The sequence below is a fragment of the Hyperoodon ampullatus genome, assembly GCF_949752795.1.
Source record: "Hyperoodon ampullatus genome assembly, chromosome: 11".
Classification (NCBI taxonomy): Eukaryota; Metazoa; Chordata; class Mammalia; order Artiodactyla; family Ziphiidae; genus Hyperoodon; species Hyperoodon ampullatus.
In genome coordinates this window covers 81,273,127-81,292,037 of record NC_136924.1, presented here as the reverse complement: position 1 = coordinate 81,292,037, position 18,911 = coordinate 81,273,127, and the positions used below count along the sequence as shown (strand labels likewise).

At 43.5% G+C, this 18,911-nt stretch overlaps 1 protein-coding gene across 2 annotated transcripts in view; it reads right to left on the bottom strand.

The window, feature by feature from the left end:
* Window positions 1-3,651: 3,651 nt before the first annotated feature.
* The window catches only part of ITPR2 (inositol 1,4,5-trisphosphate receptor type 2), a gene marked incomplete at its 3' end in the record, with an annotated part of 533,638 nt that continues 518,378 nt past the window's right edge, over window positions 3,652-18,911 (bottom strand). For both annotated transcript variants that reach the window (XM_079715959.1, XM_079715960.1), the window contains 2 exons: window positions 4,456-4,617; window positions 3,652-3,738 (listed from right to left, as the gene is read on the bottom strand). In XM_079715959.1, coding sequence (XP_079572085.1) covers window positions 3,652-3,738; window positions 4,456-4,617 — 249 coding nt within the window. The remainder of the gene's footprint in view (window positions 3,739-4,455; window positions 4,618-18,911) is intronic.

Below are 18,911 nucleotides of genomic sequence, written 5' to 3'. Positions count from 1 at the left end.
GCACAGGGCACTATATTCAGCATCCTGGGATAAACCATGATGGAAAAGAATACGGAAAAAAACCTATGTATAACTGAATCAGTTTGCTGTACAGTAGAAATTAACACAAACATTGTAAATCAACTGTACTTCACTAAAATAAATTTTTTTTTAAAAAAGAAGCTCTCCACAGGCTCCCCCCTCCCTACATACAGTGTGCCCCTCACACTTGCATGCATTTTAGTCACTTGCCTGGTTCCTGTAGGCACCTGTGCTTGTCTTTAAGATGCCTGCTGCACCCCTTTTTGCAATGTATCATGTGTCAGGGCATCCTGGGACAGGTCTGTGGGTCAGAATATGCTGATTTCTTATTCTGTAAAGATTTAAGAACTGCTGGAGAGAACACACCTCTTAGGGCTACTCCCCACAAAGCCCTGTTCTTTGCATGTTTAAGGGTTATCTCTTGAGCCTGTAATCTGTCACATCATTATACTTGTGCAATATTTACTTACTTACGCCCCAGTCTACTGGGTTCCTGGAGGGTAAGCCCTGTTCATCCTATTATCTATCCTTTACTCCTTTCCCCTAATCATAGCGAAGTCCCATATCTGCACCTTCCTTCCCCAAGTCTCCAGATCCCCAGCCTCTCTGCTCATTCTCAGCCCTGGGGTGTCCGGGTAGAGGGTGGGCCTTACTGCATGATTGCTTCTAATAAAACAACTATAAACTAAAAAGAGCAGCCAAAACAATGAGTTGCGAGCTGAGAATATGGAAAAAAGCAAACAATTAGTTCTGACTTGAATGAAGTATCTTCCTGACTTATCAATAATCCACTAGAAACTGCATCTTCATCACCAACAGAAAAATTTCAGTATGAAAGAAAACAAGCCCCGTCTAACTTTTTAAAGTTAGTTTAAATATAAGTTGTACATGTATAAAATTTATTTTAAAATATTATAGTCTTAAAACATACTTGCATGAAACTCTTGGACCTCAGAATGGAACATGTAGGGGAATAAGATCCTTTTGAAATTAAAAATTATATTCAGCGGAAACATACTTTTAAACCAATATGGGTTTTAATAACTAAATAGTAAAACATTTTCCTTAACATCAAAATCAAAGATGATTATATTTATTTTAATATTGCTATATAAATATGAGAATGTTAATTGACACTTGCCTAGGTCAAATATTCCAGTTGCATTAACAAACATACAGAAAACAAACATAAATTTATGGCGAATGTCAAATTTCCCCGTGATTATCTTCTCCATCATGAATTTCATAGCCTTGAAACTGCCTTTTTTTGTTTGCTTTTGTTTATTTTGCTTTATAGTCTTAAAGTATTTAGTCAGGAAAGAAAGAGAAACACAACTGAGAAATATTTCAATTTTGATTAAATAAGAGTCTGGTTAGTTGTAATCGCTTTTGAATACTTCTCATAGGAGAAAACACACTGTGACATGGTGACCTGCCACTCCACAACGGTTGGAGAGATTAAGCCATTTCTTGACGGCAGTACATACCCAATGGCTCATTCTCTATAAAAAAGTGTAAGAAAGACTAGATAGTTCATCTGAAAGGCAGGTTGCTCTCATCTGTACAAATTAACTTATTTTCTTGATGCTGGAACATCCATCAGAAAAATTTTACTTTGTGTTAAACAGGGCTAAGTTCTGACATTGGAATATAGCCAGTGTTTTCCACCTTTCTCTTCTTTTCCCTTCCCATGAAACTCTCTGCCTAATTAAAATATTTTAAAAGGTACTTTTCATCTAATACTGTTAATAACCATAATGGTCTTGGATTTTTTAAAAAATGGCTGCTTTGGTCTACTTCAGTTTTGGTGAAGCCATTTTAAAAAATCAAATATATGATATAAAGTTTCAATGAAGCATTAGGATCGAATGACACTGGAATTTCTCATACATTTACTGAATGCCTCCTAGGTTCAAAGTTCTGTGTTGCATACAGATATATATCCCAGTTTCTGAGTATCTTTGTTTCATGATCTTTCAGCAACTGGTTAGGAAAAATACCATCAGATCAGAGTAAGGAATTCTTAACCTGAGTAGGTATTTGGAGGAGCGGGGGAGGTGTACCAGCAGATTCAGTTCAAAAATTCATTGCTCTGGGTTTCAACAGCTTTCCTCCAAGTCTACATTTTAATGGTGTGTGTGGAAAAAGGATTGGTTCAGGCATCCTTTATCATCTACCCAGACCATGATTTGAGAATTTTAGAAGCCAATAGCTTAAACTATATTAAAATAATCCAAAAGCTTTAAAAATGGTCATAGCAACTGCTGTCCTGAACTTAAACCTTAGTGGTAATAACATGAGAGTTTAAAAATGCAATTTTTTGTTCTTCTCGGGGCAGCGACCAGGAAAGGTCAGCTTGCAGAGCAGCTCCAAGAGTCTGGTGTCACGTGCCTACTCTATTGCCACGTGGCAGTTCTCCTAACACTTTCATGATCTGAATTTTGCCTTAACATTCTAAAAGCGTAATCGCTAAGAATAATATAAGCATGGCAGGTTAATTTCTCCCTCCACAAATTCTGGTTGCATAATTTAACATACAAACAATTTGAGGAAGAGATTATTATCTCTTTACATTTTGAAAAGCTCTTACTGATACAGTTTAAAATATGCAATTGAAACGCTGCATTTTCTTGAGTATTCAATATGTTTCTTGGATTTTTTCCCTAACTGCAAGAATAGCATAAATAAAACCACTCAGTTCTTAAGTACAGCAAACATGAATCAAATAGCTTTTACTCCATATTTATAAAAGGCAATGCCACCATCATAAGTTTCTCAATATTTCCTGTCACCTTTAAGCATCTTCATTTATTAATCTCGATGTATTTTAATAGCATACATATGTGCTTGGGGCTTACTGTCAGCTTTTTTGTCCCCAAATCTTTAAAAAATCTTAGCCTCTACATGACTTTAAGCATGTTTTTAAACAAGTTTTATGAAAACCTCTTTTTGTGCTCCATACTGACAGAGCCCCTCTGAATCTGGGAGAAGGAAATCACGTTCCAGTCGCGTTGTCAGCCCGAGGGGCATAAGCCCCAAAGCTCTAGTTCCTAGAGCTGTAAGTCCATTGTGTTGCACGTTATAAATAAGGAAATTGGCCTGTGACAGCTACGGTTTGGAAGCATTAACATTTTTCTTTGCAACTCTCATTTTTAATCTTTTCAGTTCTTTCCCTTAGTAAAACTTAGCCACCAAAATATGACTTCCTGTATCACTGGCCTATATGCCATAATTAAAAGAAAGAAATTCCAACCAACCATAACAAAGGTCGCAGTCAGCATTTAAGACAAAATGGACTCTTATAGATTCAGCCAAAGGTAGTTCTCTCCGCCCTGCATCTCCTTCCACCCTGCCTCCCCCTACCTTCTCCGTCCATTTGAGCAAGGCACCTCTCTTTGCATTAAGAATGCGTGATGTGTGCTTTTTAGTGGCTGCATTTTAAGTTTGGTCTTCTCAACCATGAAAACACAGTTAGAAATTGTTCTCGGAGCTAAACCACTCAACATCTTGGCACTTGGCTGTTTTTAACTTTTCAACAATAGGCACTGTTCACTCCCCTCCATCTCAGTTCTGTATTCAGTGATCTGGCAGCACACTGATGAAAGGCTAGTCACGGCTGCCCCCATGGTATCAGTGTGGTGGCATGTGATGATTCACGTGGGGTGTGTTTGATCCGAGAAAGCCCAGTCTCTGCTTATTCTTCCTTTGTTCTGTCATCTGGGGGAAAAGAGAGAACGCGTTGAGCTGATTTTCTCACTCTTTCTCAGTGCTGGTGGGACACACAAGGTTGGGTGAATATTTCCCAAGCACCTATAGTCTGTCCAGGATCATAGAAAATATATTTATCAAAAAAGGGAAAATATTTTTTAAAGTGAATTTCCCTAGGCAGAGAAACAGAGCAAACCCCTGTCTGTGGTTAAGAAAGAGGAACTGTGGTTCTTTTAAAGCAGCCCTTGCTTGTCACACACATATAATCATCGCCATCACCTTAGTCATTTTAAAACCTACCACAGTTACTTTTGATATTTTTACTAATGCTAACAATGTTACACGACGAAGGGGTCGATTGTAGTGTTGAAATGACAGGTACTAATGACGATCTGCCTTTCTGATGAAGTCAGTAATGGGTATGATGGCAGAGAATACGATTTTCTATGAAAAAGTCCAAAGAGGTCCTTGTCTTTAGGTATCTGCTCCTTCCTTCCCCGTTCCGTAGAAGTGTCACACAAGATGGGGAGGTGTGATAAGTAGAAGTAGCCTCTGCTTGCAGAGATTTGGTTCTTACAACACAATGTGGAGTGTTTTTTTTATGGGAATTTACAGTCCATCGTGGGTAACAATCTTGCGCCCAGGAGTCTCCAGCCACCCCTCTCTCACAGTGGTGAACGATTTCACACGCCCCGCCCCCCAGCTCCATCTGCCCAGTGCACCCACCTGCTCCTTGAGCTCCGCCAGCTGGCCCGAGAGCTGTCTGACCAGAGTCATGGTCGATTCCAACTTCTCCTGCAGGGTCCGAATCTCATTTTGTTCACTGTCACCTTCATTGCTAACAAGGGACATAGCTCGCATCCGAGGAAACCAGTCCAAATTCTTCTCCTAAAAGCAAATACATGTGCAGGAACAAGGGAATAAATATGGAAGAGCGCCTCAAGTTCTGTAAAGAATGTTTATAAGTGCTCATTATTATTAACATTTAAATCAAAGTTTCTTAGCACCCAAAGCACAGGGTACTCTTTCTGGCCAGGGGTGGGGAGAGGTTGAGGGTGGGAATTAAATATTGCAACAAACTTCGTAGGGGCTCCCAGGGAGGTCCCGGATAAAGCATTTAGAGCAGCGCCCTGAACGCTGTGGGCGATCAGTGAATCTTGATGAATGATGAGGTAGGGTCTGGAGATGCTAAAAGAAATGTTTCAGTTCCAGCCACCCATGCTGGTTTACCTCCCACTTCCCCAAGACAGGCTCCCAGCTCCGCTCAGGGAAGAGGGAAGTGGAAGGGCATGGCCCGAGGTTACCCTGTCTGCTCTCTTTGGAAACATTTTATTACAGTGGGAGGGAGGTTTTAGAGTTAGACTTCCCCAGAGGGCAATAGCTGGTGCCACTTCTGTTTTTCCAGGCTGACTGAGTGTAGGGGTGTGAGCACATACGTGTGTGTGGGTGTGTGTGTGTGTCCCCTCCATTGCGGTAAAGACAGATGGTTAATGAGATACCCACCTCTCTTGAAAACTCTGCCTGATTGTCTACCATCATAGAATCACTGTGAATTATTTATACCCTGTCTTTCAATCCTCAAAAGAGCTTGCAAGGTAAATCACTGTCCCATTTTACAGATGAGGAATCAAGCGGCCCCAGCAGTTTAATTACCCTCATCACAAGCTAGAAAATGGCAGAGTTAGGATTTGAAGGCAGGTGAGCCTTTCCACCACTGACTGGATATGTCAGTCTGTATCTCTACCTATTTCTCTAAGTCACCTTCTCCCAATATCCCTAGCAGTGACCTTCCTGCTTAAGATTCTTTCCACTCCAGAAAAGTCCACTGCAGTGGCTACAAAGATGTCTGCCTAGCTGATCCCTAGAACAAGAGTCAGCAGAGTACGTTCCTCCCCTAAGAGGAAAGGGGAAAGACCCAACCTATGTATCTCTGCACTTCTCCCTAAACCTCATCTGGACCTTGGATTGGTTTTTTTTTTTTTTTTTTTGGTAGTTGTTAGTCAGAGAATAACATGTTCTTTATAGTCCCCTACCCCCAATGGCAGTGAAAAGGGCTGATAAAGGATAGGATAAAACATATTAAAGAGATTTAAGCTGCATTTAAATAGCCGTAGCCAATTAGCATTTCAAAGGAGAATGGTAACTTATGCTGAAGTGCAGAGTGACAGCCAGATTCATTCATTCAATTAATCCTTCAATATCTGTTGCCAGGTATTTAGAGATGAAAATCAGGTAAGACAACATGTCTGCTCTCAAGGAGCTTGTGGCTTAGGAGAGCCCTCCACAAAAAGTGAACTGGGCACTCTGCATATCAAAATCCCCTGGGGTTGCTTGTTAAAATAGCAGATTTCAACCCCACTGTCTCTTACAAAATTAGAACCTCTTAGGGGACCTGCATGACTCCTATGCGCACTAAAGTTTAAGAACTCTGATCTATGGAGACACAGAAGATAAATGGTAACTGCTTGGGTAGTGGCAGGGTAGGGAGATGGAGTGAAGAGGAAAGACCTGAAATGGCTGGCATGAGGAATGGGAAGAGGAAGCCAAATAGGGGCCCATTAATTGCTTGCAGGGGTGGAGTGGGAGACTGTGCCTTGTAATGACTCCAGCAAAGACCACTGTTCACCAACAGCCCAAGTGGGTGTGGAGTTGAGGCAGAGAGTTGGACTGATACAAGATGGTGTGTCCCTTGGAATGGGCCTTGGAAAGACAAAGGTATCAGGAAGCTAGGAATGTCAGCAGAGCAGTGGCTGGAGTGAGGAACACTAGCGTGTGGACCTGGTAGGAGGGATGGAGAAGCGCAGACCTGTGCTAAATGCTCTGTCAGCACTTAATCCTTTGGACGATCCAATGGACTCCAGTTCTCTTATCTATTTAGTATTTATATTATCTACCGTATTCTCTATATCTTAATTTTACAAATGAAGAAACTGAGGCTGGCAAATCGTTTAGCTGGGATCCCCACCCAGACCTCTCTGCATCCAGGCCTCCTGGCAAGGGAGACTGTGGGCAGAAAGTGGAAAAATATTTAAAATCCTGAACGCAGCACAACTTCAGGAAATAAAAATTCTAGAGTGAGAGGGCCTGAAATCTGATAAAATATCAGGGAATTTGGGGAGTTAGTATTTCATGGGTACGGCGTTTTAGTTGGGGAAGATGAAAACTCTCTGGAGATGGACGGTGGTGATGGCCGCATAACAACGTGAAGGTACCGAATGCCATAAAACTCTACACGTAAAATGGTTAAAATGGTAAAATTTTATGTTTTATGTATATTTTACTACAGATTTTAAAAATCACAATTTGCAGAGGAGAATCTTTTGGATGAATCATGCACGAAATCTGCGAATTCATCCTGAAGGAGGTCAGTAGAAGGGGTGGATGACACACAGGAGTGACCAGGGGGTATTAGAAGACAGTGATGGAAAGGCTTGAAGAATGGGTTTTCACATGAGGGTGAAGATGTGATGATTTCTTGGCGATGGGGAGTTGAGTCAGCTGACCCGCTTCTGGGGCCCTTCGTACTGAGCGGCTAGGAAGATCGGCCACTGCTACCAGTGGGCTAAAGGACAGGGGACTCCTCTCAGGAGAGCCAAGAAGGCAGCTTGTAGGAGAGGAGAGTTGGTCTGTATCAGGACAGGGATTCCAGGGAGGCTGATGGAACAGAAGCGTTCGAGAACCTCAGACAACTGGGCCTGGGGTGAGAAGGTACCAGGAGACATGGTGACACCCAAGGTGGGGCTGGCGAAAACATCAGCTTTCAGAAAGTTTCCAAGAGAAGGAGAGACAAAACAGTGTTCTAATGCTTAGCAAAGAGAACATGGGTGAGACGGTGGAATCGCCTCTGAAGAAATGCTCTTGTAGGTGTTGCGGGGCCCAGGTCAGCCCAGTCCACGGTCTCTTGCTTTTGAGGAGACAATGGCAGTTCTCAGGGGACCACTGCCCCAGCTGGTTGGGCCACAGGACTCTTCCCTTACACATTCTTTTTTCACTTGTTCCTTTGTTCATCCATTCATTGCCTAATTCTTACAGTGTTGACTATGTCTGTGCTAGGCACTGGGAAAACAATAGAGAGCCAAACCCAGTGCAGTTCTTGTGCTGGTGGAATTGACAGTCTAGGTGGAGAGTAAGACTTCAATCAAAGATGATGAAAACAGCGACAAGCTGGGCTTAAGGGCGAGGTACGAAAGCCACCCAGCTCCACTGTCCTTTCTCCGAGTCCCTAAAACTCATTCTCTCTTCTAATCCTCTTTCGGTTTTTCTCATCTTTCTTCCTTGCACTGCCTGTATCTTTCTCTGTTTTTGTTTGTTTGCCTGGTTCTCAGCCTTTTCTCTCCTAGTTTTCTGCTTTTTGTTTCATTCCTCTCTTCCTCTGTATATCAATGGACCATAATCTGAAGCTAAAATATAACGCGTCATTAAGATTTTTTTTTCAGTATTGAATGCTTTCTGGTTCCTTTTCTTAATTTCTGGGAACCTGACTTGAATGTTTTGCATCTCACTAAAATGGCAAAAAATAAGCAACCTAAATGTATGGTCTTTTGTCCTCTTTTTACAAAAAAAAGCCACTCTTTTAAAAATAAATTTTCACAATGGGTGTTCCTCCAAATTCGTGCAGAAAGTATATTCTTTTCACCAAAATTAACTCAAATCAAGCAGAGTTCTTAGAATAAATGCTGTACAGGCTTGTTCACTGAAAGTTGTTTCCAATGAAATACCCCAAGGTTCCTCTCTCTGCTCCAGTGTCAAAATGAGTGGCTTCCATGGAAGGCTCAGCCTGAGCCCGGTGAGAAAGGAGAGCGCTGGACTTTAGTCTAAGCCAGAACTGCAGGACAGACACTCAGAGCGGTGACTGGTGAACAGGACACCACTCCCTCACCGCGTCGACTTGCAATGCGTCCATCATCTAACAAAGCAGTTGGATTTGATTTGTTATTTCTCGGTTACTCACATATGCTACGTACATCTCGTGATCATTCTCATGATTAGCAGAGTCCCATGGAGACTTTGGTTAGTCAATATGACACCATTTCCTTATTTCATCAGGAATGAAAATGTTTAACCACAGGGTAATATAAAGTCAGGGAAGCTGCAGATTAAGTGTTAGATTCTGAGGTTACAGTGTATGATCCTAGCTACTTGGTGATAGGAAATCCAGAGCTTCTCAAGCCTTCTAAAATGCAAAGCCCAGAGGTGAAGGGACCGAGAGCATGCCAGCCATAACCCTCTTGCTATCCCTAAATTCTAATAATAATGTGTCTTTCTCCATCACTAGAACATAGACAGACTTAAGTGTGAAAACCCTTCAAATAGTCCTTTCAACAGTCAGATCAATTTGACTTACGTAATTTTGTAGTTATTCCGTAAACAATTAGGCTGTCAGAGTCAGTCAGAGCTCAGCTGTGCTGTTTTCATATTTGGTTCTTAAATGTGATACCCCATTTGCAGGAAAGAGGCCATGCGATATAAAGGAAAGAGCATTGATCTAGGAGTCAGAACACCTGGGTTTTGGTTTTAGTTCAGCCAAAAGCTAGCTATGTGATATAAGGATGGTGGGGAAGCCTTATACTCTGAGTCCCAGTTTCCTCATCTGTAAAACCAGAGTGTTACCCTGGGTGGTCTCTATGTCTCTTCCAGCTCATCATTCTGTGAGCCATGAATTCAAAACTTTACAAACCAAATTGTTGAGACAAGCTCCAAGCTCGCCAAGTGAGCAAACAGAAACATAGCATTTAGGCTAGAAGCAACCTTGAAACCACATAACCCAAGCTCAGCATATTACAAACGCCCAGTCTGAAAGCTAGAAAGTTTAGGTTTCCTTGAGGTCTTATAACTGTTTCCCTGCACTTGACTTCCACTTCTGGACAAGTTCTTCCATATTACGTAGTGGAAAAGCTCTTATATAATCTAGCCCTGCTGATGCTTAATTGGTGACAGGCTTGAGAAAATGTAAAGATTGTAAGGATTTCTCTCTGCATCAGAACGAGATTGAAAAGTAGGAGGAGACTGATTTCAGTGAGCCAAACATTGGAGAAACTGTCTTATGTCATTTTCGTTCTACTAGGTACACATTAAAAGTCACGTGGGATAATTTAGGAGTTTGGGATTAACAGATATACACTACTATATATAAAATAGATAAACAGCAAGGACCTACTGTATAGCACAGGGAACTATATTCAGTATCTTGTAATAACCGATAATGGAAAAGAATCTGAAAAAGAATATATGTATACATATATATAACTGAATCACTTTGCTGTACACCTAAAATGTAAATCAACTATACTTCAATAAAAAAAGGTTTAAAAAAAGATTAAAAATAAGTCACCTGCATGTAAACTAAAGAGAAAGCAAGCACTGTAGTTCTATAACACAGTAATAATCCCATTTTTTGGCTGCCTGGCAAGTGTCAGGCACTTTAGTCATGCTATGGCCAATACCCAGAATGATTCCATAAGGTTGAGACTGTTACCATCTCCATTTTACAGATGACAACACTGAGGCAGGAAGAGGATTAGTTACTTGCCAAGGCCACATAGGGGTTATAAGTGGCTGGGCCAGGCTTTGGCCTCCACTTTGTGCAAAAGGAAATCTTGTGCTCCCTTCACTGCACTGGACTATTTCTCCACGTCCAGTGGAGATGTCAAGGCTTAGCTTCTGAATTTGCCAGAGAAAACAGAGACTACAGTGAGAATATATTTTATACCTTGAACCCCCTTGATTACTTCTTCTGGGGTATGCTAAAGGTTTATTTATTGAAAATCAGAAATAAATGCTTTAGGTATTGTATCAGAAATGCAGATGCAGATACTGTGGAAATACATTGATCAATGCTTGACATTCACTGCAATTTTGCAGAGTGCTCTAAAAGACTGCTCATGAGGGGTATCACATTGAACATACCATGCATAGTATTGTGTTGTACTGGAATATCAATAAACCATTTAATCTGTATCCTCATTTCTGCTTCTAGACTCTCTATGCTTAAAATATGCTGTTACAAAACCACTGGCAAAGGTTTTTCTTGGTTACCATCCTCTTCTAAGTCTTAAGTTTATATTTCATTTTCCATTCTAAAATCATATGCAAAGCCTCCTAGGCTGACGAGTATAACCATTTCCCCAAAGCCTCATTGTGACCCACTGCATTCCTCTCTTCGCACTTTTGGTTTGAAGATGTCAGCAGAAATGGCTCGCAAAAGGAACACCAGCAATGCTAATATCACCTACTTACTGGAAGGTCCCTGAAGGAAAGACACAATTCCTGCTTTCCTGGAACTTCAGAACAAGGACAATATCTGGAACAGGGATTCTTTCTGAAGTCAAAGTAATCATGTTGGTTAACGCGAAGTGTTTCATGTACCCCATCCCAGCCTCTGCTCAATGAAGGAGGGGGATGGTGGGCTTCCCACCCTCAGACCAACACGGCGGCCTTGCTGGCAGGTGAGACATTAGTTCAAAAACTTAAGGGAGGGACTTCCCTGGCAGTCCAGTGGTTAAGAATCTGCCTTCCAATGCAGAGGACGCGAATTCAACCCCTGGTTGGGGAGCTAAGATCCCACATGCCGCGGGGCAACTAAGCCTGAGCGCCACAACTATTGGGCCTGCACGTTGCAATGAAGAGCCCGTGTGCTGCAGTTGAAAAAAAAAAAAGATCCCTCATGCCGCAACTAAGACCCAATGCAGCCAAAAAAAAAAAAAAAAAAAAAAAAAAGGGACACCCACAACACTAGCATCTGGGCTTCTAGCTTCACTTGCTCCTGGTAAACACCCGACCTGTATGGGACAAATATTGCTCAATATGGACAACAAAAAGGCTGATTCTCACAGGGGTTCGGATGCAGGCCCTGGGTTTTGAGGAAGAAAGGATGAGCTGGAAAACACACTCTTGTCCGACAAACACTGGGGACTGGAGGTGACAGAAAGGATCCAGCTGTGTCCTTTGAAATGAAAACGTTATTCCTGGATTGACAAATAAATGAAAACCTTGGCAACTCATTCTAAAGAAAAGGGAGGGAAGAAGAGCAAATTCTGCTGCATTAGAAAAATAACACGTTCCAGGACTGGAAGATCCATTTGCCAGCCCTCACTGTTTTCTTTTTAAATGTATGTATGTATGTTTGTTTGTTTGTTTATTTATTGGCAGCGGCCGGGTCTTAGTTGCTTAGTTGCCCCGGGGCATGCGGGCTTTTAATTCCCTGACAGGGATCCAACCAGCATTGCAAGACAGATTCTTAACCACTGGACCACCAAGGGAAGTCCCTCAACCCTTATTAACTGTATCTTCCTTCTGTCTCTCCCTGTTTATTCTGTATCTGTATCTTCCTTCTGCAACTGGGTTCCTGCAAATGTGGTAGAGTACCATATTTGCGTGGACTGAGAAATTTAAAATGTGTTAGTTATCCAAGGCAAATCTGTATTGCATGCTTTCGTAAAGTAACAAATCCCTTTCAAATGTCATTGTCAAACCTTGAAATATTTTACAAATCTAAATGCTTGGACATCAAGTTTGCATTACGCATGTGAAAGGAGTTTGAACCCTACAAAGCACTGTATGAACTTCAAGGGTCCTTGGACGGCTGAGCTGATCGCACAGAGGCTGGAGCCTGCCACTTAGAGGCACCTAACAAATGCTCAAAAAGCAACAGCCCCTGGCATCACTGCGGTGCTCCTGCCTGACCCCTTTCCACACCCCCACATCCAGGGCATCATTGCTGGGAAGGGGGCTGCTGGCTGGGGAGCCCTCCAGGGACAAGGCCTATTTGATCCAGTCACTGCTCCCAAGGGCAGAGAGAAAAATAGGTCCAGCAAAAGTGCCGATGAAGGAGGAAGTGCTGGGATGAGGACGACAGGGTACTGATTCAGCAGGGCCTCAGGCTGGCAGTCAAGAAGTTACAGCTGGGGGCTTCCCTGGTGGCTCCCCTGGTGGCGCGGTTGTTGAGAGTCCGCCTGCCGATGCGGGGGACACGGGTTCGTGCCCCGATCCGGGAAGATCTCACATGTCGCGGAGCGGCTGGGCCCGTGAGCCGTGGCCACTGAGCCTGCGCTCCGTGGTGGGATAGGCCACAGCGGTGAGAGGCCTCTTTATCAAAAAAGTTACATCTGGGAGGGACTGGACGCTGGTCCAGTTTTACACACAGCACAGCCGTGGGGGAAGTGGCTGACCCGCTCCCAGCACGGGGCGTGCTGGAGGGCATCACAGCCTGGCAGGCTCAGCTTCTGCAGAGCTGAAAGCCGGAAGGGCCTGCCTTCTGTGACTTCCTCACCTTAGGAGCCAGAGTGAAACAGCTGAGTGTGGACCCCCCTCGGCTGAAGAGAGGATCAAAACAGTTCAACAAACACTTAAACAAGAGTGTCATAATGCTGGAGAGGGTGTGGAGAGAAGGGAGCCCTCTTGCACTGTTGGTGGGAATGTAAATTGGTGCAGCCACTATGGAGAACAGTATGGAGGTTCCTTAAAAAACTAAAAATAGAGCTATCATATGACCCAGCAATCCCACTACTGGGCATATACCCCGAGAAAACCATAATTCAAAAAGAGTCATGTGGGCTTCCCTGGTGGCACAATGGTTGAGAGTCCGCCTGCCGATGCAGGGGACACGGGTTCGTGCCCTGGTCCGGGAAGATCCCACATGCCGCGGAGCAACTAAGCCCGTGAGCCATGGCCGCTGAGCCTGCGCGTCCTGAGCCTGTGCTCCGCAACGGGAGAGGCCACAACAGTGAGAGGCCTGCGTACCGCAAAAAACCAAAACAAAACAAAAAAGAGTCATGTACCACAATGTTCATTGCAGCTCTATTTACAATAGCCAGGATATGGAAGCCACCTAAGTGTCCATCAGCAGAGGAATGGATAAAGAAGATGTGGCACATATATACAATGGAATACTACTCAGCCATAAAAAGAAACGAAATTGAGTTTTTTGTAGTGAGGTGGATGGACCTAGAGTCTGTCATACAGAGTGAAGTAAGTCAGAAAGAGAAAAACAAATACCGTATGCTAACACATATGTATGGAATCTAAAAAAAAAAAAAAAATGGTGATGCCCCTGATGAATCTAGGGGCAGAACAGGAATAAAGACACAGACGTAGAGAATGGACTTGAGGACACGGGGAGGGCAAGGGTAAGCTGGGACGAAGTGAGAGAGTGGCATGGACATATATACACTACCAAATGTAAAATGTCAGCTAGCGGGAAGCAGCCATATAGCACAGGGAGCCACAGCTTTGTGATCACCTAGAGGGGTGGGATAGGGAGGGTGGGAGGGAGACGAAAAAGGGAGGGGATATGGGGATATATGTATACGTACAGCTGATTCACTTTGTTATACAGCAGAAACTAACATGACATTGTAAAGCAATTATACTCCAATAAAGATGTTACCAAAAAAAGTGTTGGGCTCTGGAGTTTCAGACTCATGGGTCGAGATTTCTGTCCTTAAACATTTCCAGACTGCTGGGGGAGCTAGGTGCTGGTAAAGTCAGGCATTAATGTGGACCTTGGCCTCCTGCAATGGGCAAGAGGCACTGCATGCACTAGGCCAATGGAAGAGTCATTGCCTGAGTGTGGTCTGCGTGCCGGATGGGGCCCCCCGGCTATTTGGGGGTTGAGAGAACTGTGATCTTCAAGTCCTACCTAGTCCAGCAACCTGAAAATGCACCGATTTTGAAAAGTAGGGCTCTCGGCAGTGACCTGGAATAGGTGACGCACCCCTGGGGGCGAGCGGCGGCTCTCATCATGGGCAGCAGGTTGGACTGTGGGCAGAGACCACAGCCCCGGAGCACCCGCCTTGCTTCCTAGCCCTTCCCGCCTTCCCAACCCTCCCTCTTAGCGACACCCTGTATGTCCACGATGGGAGGGCAATGGCTGCACACGGAAGTGAAACTGCTTATAGGTTCTCTTTTGGTCTCAGTCTTTTCACCCCTGACGCAGCTAACCGTGTCCCCTGGGTGTCTACACAAAGCATCAGCTACAACAGCAAGTGGAGGGGTTGATCTGCTCCCAGCCCACAGGGCAGCCAGGGAGGGAGCTGCACCGAGGAGAGAGAGTGGTCCATGGCTGGGGAGACCTAAGAGGATCCGGACCCAAGAGCAGCTTAGGGCTGCTGGGAGCTACAGTCCTCTTGTCAATAACTAGCAGGATTGCTAGGCTGGTAACCAGGAAAGCTAAAGGGCAGAAGGTCTCTGGCTGTGGCAGCAGCTGTGATATGGGGTTGCTGGAGGCTATGGACCCCACCTTGAGCACCGACCAGGTTGGAATCACTCAGAGAGGAGGGGAGTGGAGCCCCGCAGCCAAAGATACTTTGAGCCACCAGTCAGCTGATTCAAAGATACACAGCAGCCCCAGAGGAGGCACCGAAACCCAGTCAAAGGTCTGATGATGCAGCGATGGGAGGCTTGTCTGCCACCTGGCTGTGAGCAATCAAGGAACCAAAGGGCCTGCCTGACATTCTCCCAGATCCCTATTGCCGTTTTTCCTGGAGAAGTGTTAAGTGGGAAGCACTCTGACCACAAAGGAAAAATAAATAAGTAAAGCTTGCATAACAGAGGAGATTGTCGGGAACGCCAGGCAGCTCTAGGGTCCTACTTGTGGGCCTCCTTAGAGCCAGTCATTTCCCTTCCTGTTTATGGTTTTCTTTTCCTGTCCGTTCATAACTCTACTTAATCTATATTTTTATTCTTGGGGCTTTAACCCTTTCTTAATCTTATTATTTGTTAATTTCCATATTTACTCTCCTAAGTTTCTCTCTTGGCCTCTTTATCAAAGAACATAAATATTTATTTTCTTCTGCAAATAATCTCAAGTATGAGCATTTGCAAGTCTCATTGGGATAGGAAAAAACTAGAGGTTTCTTCATGGTGAGATTGGGGCAAAGTATTTTGAACAGAGTATTGAATACTCAAGTAGGCATCTGTCCAACTTCTGGCTGCCTAACCCCTGATGCCCTCCTGTGCTTGAGGAAACTGCCACTGGGGGTCGTGTGGAAGGCTGGGTCCATCGTCCTGCTGAGGAAGCTGAAAAGTCTGTCTTCCCTGTGGTAGTCAGAGCGCAGTCACATGACCTAAGAGTGGCCCACCGGTTGCTCCTGCTTGAGATTTTGACACGGAACAAGGGCTACCAAGAAGCAGAATTCTTTTTGTTCACAGTGATTGAAACAGTGACCTCTGGTTGTGGTGATGCCACTGGTGCCAGGGCCGGCTTCCAGGACACAGCAGCAGAGACAGTGGCACCTTCCCTCCAGCCAGCCTTGGCCCCAGGTGGGACTTTCTGGCCAGCTCACTTTGCTTGGATTCTGCCCAGCTGGGCCTGGTTGTCCCTTTCCTCTTAATTTTGCGCATCCCTTCCACAAATTCCTTATCCCCCTAAGATAGCCAGGTTAGCTGCTGTTGTTTAAAGACCCCCGACTGGTGCAAGTGTCAAGGCACTAAAGGGGCCAGGTGCTAATTTAACACTGGCCTATTTTGTCCAGCATAAAGGTGATAAAACTTTAAACTAGAATGACTAAGGTCCTTATCTAAGTCATACAGCTAACTAATTATTATATAATAATCATATTTAATACTATAATAATTATGGGATAATTGTGACCATACCATAAATGAAATATCACAATCATATCATAAATGTCATACATAATTAATATTATTAATTAATTCTGGGGTCATCAACTACACAGAGGAGAAATATGTGAACTGTTTAGTTTATAAGCCCTTTAGAGGGCAGTATTTCTTTCTGATTTCTTCTTGCATCTTCCATTTCTATGTCGTTGGCACTTGATACATATCGTTGGTAAAATGGATGGATGATTAGGAGTTGTTATATACAGTAAACATGGTAACCTGAGTTTTTCAATAAGACATATCATTACTATGAACAATTCCCCTTTCTTTCTTTTTTTTTTTTTTTTTTGCAGTACGTGGCCCTCTCACTGCTGTGGCCTCTCTCGTTGCGGAGCACAGGCTCCGGACACGCAGGCTCAGCGGCCATGACTCACAGGCCCAGCCGCTCCGAGGCATGTGGGATCTTCCCGGACCAGGGCTCGAACATGTGTCCCCTGCATCGGCAGGCGGACTCTCAACCACTGCGCCACCAGGGAAGCCCCCCTTTCTTTTTGTTCTTTACTAATCCAAAGCAAAAAGACCTCCTTCCTTTCTTTCTTCAAGTATATGTAATGACCACCTACTATGTAGTCGATGCTGTTCCAAGCTCTGGCTAAAGCAATGAACAGCTCAGAAAGGGTCTTTGCTCTTATAGAGCTTACAGTCTAACGGACGGTGAATGAAGAGCAGGGAGATGATAACAAATGACCATAAATGAAATAATTTCGGATACTATTTCAGATACATACCATGAAGAAAACGGTGGTTTGAAACATTGTCTTTGGAGGAGAGGGGGCTACTGTAGATTGAACAGGCCATACAGGTTACTCTGAGGAGGTGATGCCTGGCTGATGAGAAGGAAATAGCTCTGCACTGAAGTGATGGGACAGAGCTTCAGGCAGAGGGAACAGTCAGGCAAAGGCCTCTAAGGCTCGAAGTGAGGTTGGCATATTTGAAGAACAGAAAGAAGGTTGAACTGGAGTGTGGTCCTAAGTGAGAGACAGAGAGTGGTAGGAGATAAGGTACCAGAAGCAGACCCAGTTATGGAGAGGACTGGAAGCAGTGGGGGCCAAGGAGGGTTTTGGCCCCCCAGCAGAGGAATGGCTATTCCTGGTTTACAGCAAATACATACACACAGATACACATAAAAATAAAATGAAACAGAACACTTTGGCTGCTGCATGAAGAACAGACATGGTAGACTCCCATTTGGAGACCACCATCTCCGGGTGGGCATTCATGGGGACTTTGGCAAGGGTGGCAGGAGTGGGACACAGGGTGTGCTATCACAATAATGTCAGCCCCGGGGGGCTTTGAAGTCAGCAAATGAATGTTTGGAAATGCATACTTGACAGACCACACCTTTTCCTGGAGGATAAGATTGCATTCACAGAGCTCAAAATATTTTGTTTGCAGGATTAATGTGAACAGATAGACTGGATAATTGAGCCCCTAAATGGGTTATTGGGCCAGAACTCCACAGCTGTTCTCCCACAGAAGAGAGCTGGTTTGTGCCACTGTGTTCCACCTCTGAGTTCAGTGACACCACATTGGCAGCCTGAAATCAGCCACGGTGGGAATATTTACACCATGGAAATAGGCAATGCAACCATCAGAGCTTTCTCGTTACCGCCAGAACTGGTCGTTAAACATTAGCACACCACTGGAGAATGTCCCTTACTGATACAGATGGAGGAAGCCTTAAAGATAGTTTAAATTTAACCACTAACCCCTGAGTCACAAATCAGAAGATCATGGCAGAACCAGGATGACAATGGAGGACTCCTGATACATCAAAGACATCCCTGACCTTAAAAGTCTCTTGACCCTAGAAGGTGTCACCAACTTAATTTTTACTATACGGTGTTCACGGGTTAATCTTTGTTCTGAATCTTTCAGTTATTTGGTATTTACATATGTACTTTGGCTATAACTCTCCTCAATTATGAAAATGACAAGCATGTTTAGATCAAGATCAGCCTGTTCTTTATAATCAAAAAAAGTCAATAATGAAAACAAAAAAGGGCAATTTATATTTCAATACTATTGATAAAATGCTGAATAGCAAGTGGTGACACCAGCAGTAAAATGTAAATCAAAACATCTTTTTCTGATATTTTGACAGGACTCTCCTGAAATTTCTCTCAAATATCATCATCATATTCATTTCCACTGTAGGTGACTTATTAAGAGGCGAATTAAGTATAATACATCTATTTAAAAAATCATAGTCAATTTATATAGAGAGCTCAAGGAAAAATTTACGTACACACACATATAAAATGTCTATACAGAAAACATAGATCTAGAGAAAGAACATTCCAGAACTTTTTAAACACCAGAGTCAAATGTAACACAATAACAAGTGGAATTAAAATCTGTTTTAGTAACTCCATCTGTTACCGTTTGAACTTCACTGCCTTTTATACCTCACACAGATGTATATGTATGTATATACACAGCACATACAGGTTTGTCTCGAACAAAAAAATGAGTAAATCTTCTAAAAGCCTACTTAAATTCCTTCTCTGGAACAACAACAACAAAAAGAGGCATGGACATATATACACTACCAAACGTAA